This window comes from Sphaeroforma arctica, assembly GCF_001186125.1.
Source record: "Sphaeroforma arctica JP610 unplaced genomic scaffold supercont1.112, whole genome shotgun sequence".
Taxonomy (NCBI): domain Eukaryota; class Ichthyosporea; order Ichthyophonida; genus Sphaeroforma; species Sphaeroforma arctica.
In genome coordinates this window covers 47,102-51,103 of record NW_014040446.1, presented here as the reverse complement: position 1 = coordinate 51,103, position 4,002 = coordinate 47,102, and the positions used below count along the sequence as shown (strand labels likewise).

Below are 4,002 nucleotides of genomic sequence, written 5' to 3'. Positions count from 1 at the left end.
TTGCGGTTCAAATGGCATCAAGGTTAAGAAGATCCAATCACTCGTTGTCGAGTTATGGCGTCCCCAACATTTGCGTCTTCCGCCCCAACATTCAGTGGCGAGGCATCCAGTGGCGAGGCATTCAATGAAAGTTCACGGAATGGAACGCCACCATCTTTGTTAATAGGTGTTGGGCTGACTTTTAGTAGTAATAAACCGTCGATCTTGAGACGATTCCTCCACTTGTTCAGGAGATACAGCCTTTCCCATATCTGACTTTTTTACGGTCAGATGGCGAGCTGAGGCCCTGTGCTGCACTACTAGGAGACACACAAACGCTGGCGAGCTTTTCCGTGGCAGTTGAGACCTCCACTTCCAAGGCTTTAGGGTCCGACGAGTCATCCTCAGAGTTTGGACCAAGCTCAGAAACGGCTTCCTCTACAGCTTCAACGGCAGGCTCAGTACCAGACGGACCAGCGTCCCCACTCAGGAACCTCAGCAGGCTTAGCAGGCTTAGAGCTGGCGGCTCCGTTGCTTTTAAAATTCCTTTTGGCCATAGTAATTGCTCAAGAATAGGAAAATTAATAAAGTCTAGGTATAGTAACAAGCATGTATCTAACTTCGGGGTAGTATTAGCCACTATGAGGTACTATAGAATACTTACAGAAGTGCCGAGGCAGAAACCTGGATCGCTTGACTGCGGAGTATACAGTTTGAAATATATAGAGTGAATAATCCAGTCACCTAGTACTGTACTTTCCAAGCTGCGAAAGGCTAATGGGAAAAGTACACATACTTACAACAATATCAAAGTATTTGGCGAGACGAATAACAAGCTCCGTAAGCAAAATATGCTATATGTATTAGCACCGAACCATATACTGTTCTTGATGATGCTGGAATGCCAACAAAGATGAGAACCGCATTGATTGAAATGGTAGAGCATGCAGTTGAGAAGGAATTGGCGAGGAGACAGAAGAAGGCAAAAAGAACAATTGAAGATGTCGCCACAGACGAACAAGTTTTTGAAAGCAAGCAGTAAGAAGTTTAAGACACAACTACAAACGATCGAAGCTAAAGCAGCTGAATAAACAAAGAAACATACGTATTCATATACACAAGCTTAGATGAGCCTAGTATGCTCCGGTTGACAAGCAAATTTGAATTACCTAAGTATGATGTTATTGAATTTACCTATGAGGATATAATTTTACCTAAGTATGAGAATAAAATCGAGTTTACCCAAGTATGAAAAATTAAATTAAATTCCAAAGCAATATACGTATTGGCGCAAAAAATGAATTCGAACTAATCTATTGGGGGGGGGGAGGGGGGTTTCTCTCGCAAATTTATCGCTCCAGATACTCAAAATATCAAAAACTGGTTTGGTTGGGGTTTGATTGGTCAATAAGTAAGATTGGAGAGAATTTTGACAGAATTCTATTCTGCCACAAAATGTCCACACGATGTCCATACTGGGTGGGCCTCTCTCCTACTATGAGAACATTAAAGCCTAAAATGTTCCCATGTTCATTATTTATTCCATAGCCTTCCTGTTCCCATGTTCATTATTTATTCCATAGCCTTCCTGTTTTTCTTCTTCTTCAAATTTTCAGAAGGCTATGGGTTTTGATTATCCCCGCCTAGTTTCGTGTTATGTATTAAAATAAAACTTTGGGACGCTGCGTATATATACAGGACACAGACCCCTGCCATATTTACAATCGAAACTTCTTGAATAAAGTCAAAATAAAATACAATCGCAACGTCTTGAAAACATCACACATTATGATTTGCCAAGTTGGCCAACAACACAACACTTACGGGAATCCACTAAAAGACCTGGTTAAGCTCAAGTCGACACTCAGACCAGTTGATCATCACACCAATGTAATCTGCATAGACTGTCTGGACAGTGAAGACTGCACCATCGATCCATTCGACTCGCTCTCGCACACAAGCATATACAACGGCATATCACAGTCATACTGTGCAGACCGTCCGTGAATACTCGTGGCCCAGAGGTAAATCCAAAGGTACTAATCGACACACTAAAGTTCTATCCTGGCTACAGAGGATATTGTGTAGCGGGCAATGTGAAGAGCAAGAAATCAGTGGGAGGTTACTCTGTCAAGATCCAGCGCCGTACGGCCATCCTCGTCAGTATTGATGAGTATGGAGCGATCATCCTGTCAAATGACGATGCGAGTTTGCAGTACAGGATAAATTGGTCCCAGATAGCTGACGTTGATCATGTATACACAGATGGTATATCCACGCCGCTTCGCAAGCGGAAGCGCGCCAATTATCTAGCACTACGATTGAAGGACGGCTCGGTGTACGTTATCAATTCGCTACAAACACCTGAATTATTCAGGTTAGTAGACAAATACATTCCAACAAGTTCAAAATGTAGGGTCAAAGTAAGTAAATAAGAAAAACATTTTAAATTAAAAATAAAGTAAGCATATTTACATTACTTATCTGTAAAACCTTCCAAAATATTTAATTAAAGCATGTCTTTTTTGTTCAATTTACAAGGATATTCTTTTTCAGAATCAAACAATAGTTATCGTCACCATCACATATCTGTAGCCTGTTCTAGGTCTGTGCTTGCTATTTATCTGTAGGCTGGGGACTTCTCACGTACTATTATAACATCATCGGCCTCAACTACATTTCTCCTTTGCCCTAAATATGTACTCGTTAGTAGTTACTGTACTAAATAAATACTCTAGAGAGATGGGCGAGGGCTATTCCTCGTAACGTTCTGCCATAGGGGTTGATGCGTTCAACGCTTAACGTTTAGCGGGTCAATTAAAACCGTTGGAACCTACAAACATATAAATACACGGTATTGGCCTAAAACAATTCCGTCAACGCGACCTACTAGTAGTAGAGATAGTGTGTCTACTATTTGCTATTAGGCCACATACTGTGGTATAGATCAATGAACGAGTGAGTAAATATAAGGACAAAACTTGACGACATGCTAGACCTGGAATTCGATCCCTTCTCATATATACTGGACGGAACAACTTCAAAATATGTTCAACGTTCAATGGTTAACGGGTAGTAGAATTTAAACGTCGGAACGTTATGGCCTCAGACCCATTGAGGCTCTGACTGAATCCTGGTGAGACCCGGTCCTTGGATCAGGCCATCAGAGTGACAAACTGACGTCTCACGTCTGACAAGTGACGGGGACTCTGGCGAGAGTGGCGACTGGCTCACTGTGGAGATTACAAACTCGGAAAGGCTACAGGATAAATACATACAGCGAGAGAGATTGAGAGGGAGAGGAGATAAACGTTTCTTCAAAGGTTGTCTCTAGTCGTAACTGTAGTACAGACAAAATGGAATCTCACGGCCAAGCACTGCACCATGAGCTTGTTGTTCAAAAGGCTGTCAAGGAGAATTCTCTGAGCGAGGACGATCCTCTGGCGCTCTTCTTCGACGTCAACGCCTTTAAAAGTGCAATCGTAAGGTTGCAGACAGCGTTTGGACATGAACCCACTGAAGGTACGCGGCTTGCTAGTGATCCGAGCTTCTGCTTTATGTTTGATATAGAAGGGCCTTGTAGTAGTACAGTGCCAGATCTGTTTGTAATGAAACGTATCAGAATTACTAAAGATCTAGGACCCCACCAAGTTCATGAGTAGAGACTCAGGTGTGATTCAGGTGGCATTTAGTTTTGCGCATGCACATGATATACTTGTGTGTGCACCGATCGTAATACAATTATTCAAAATAGCACATCGACGGCATCTGCGAAGACCATGACAAGAAATATATTGCCAGACTAATACGTTAACAAAGATCTAGACACGGAGTATTTATATAATTGTATTTATTGTATACCTACGTCACACGCGATTGTTTATGTATGTAATCATGAGGTGGTCCTTGTGATGTCCATAAAGTGTCTCTCGATCTGGTTCAGAACTCTTGTTTTCAATAATATATATATATATTTATATATATATATATCATATATATATATATATATGTCTGTGTCTGTGT

At 41.5% G+C, this 4,002-nt stretch overlaps 1 protein-coding gene across 1 annotated transcript; it reads left to right on the top strand.

Annotated features, from left to right (window-relative positions):
- Positions 1-3,335: 3,335 nt before the first annotated feature.
- SARC_02479 (hypothetical protein) lies at positions 3,336-3,641 on the top strand (the record flags this gene model as incomplete). The annotated part of the gene is made up of 1 exon (XM_014303759.1): positions 3,336-3,641. One exon carries the CDS (start codon positions 3,336-3,338, stop codon positions 3,639-3,641), a length of 306 nt encoding a protein of 101 aa, XP_014159234.1.
- Positions 3,642-4,002: the final 361 nt, after the last annotated feature.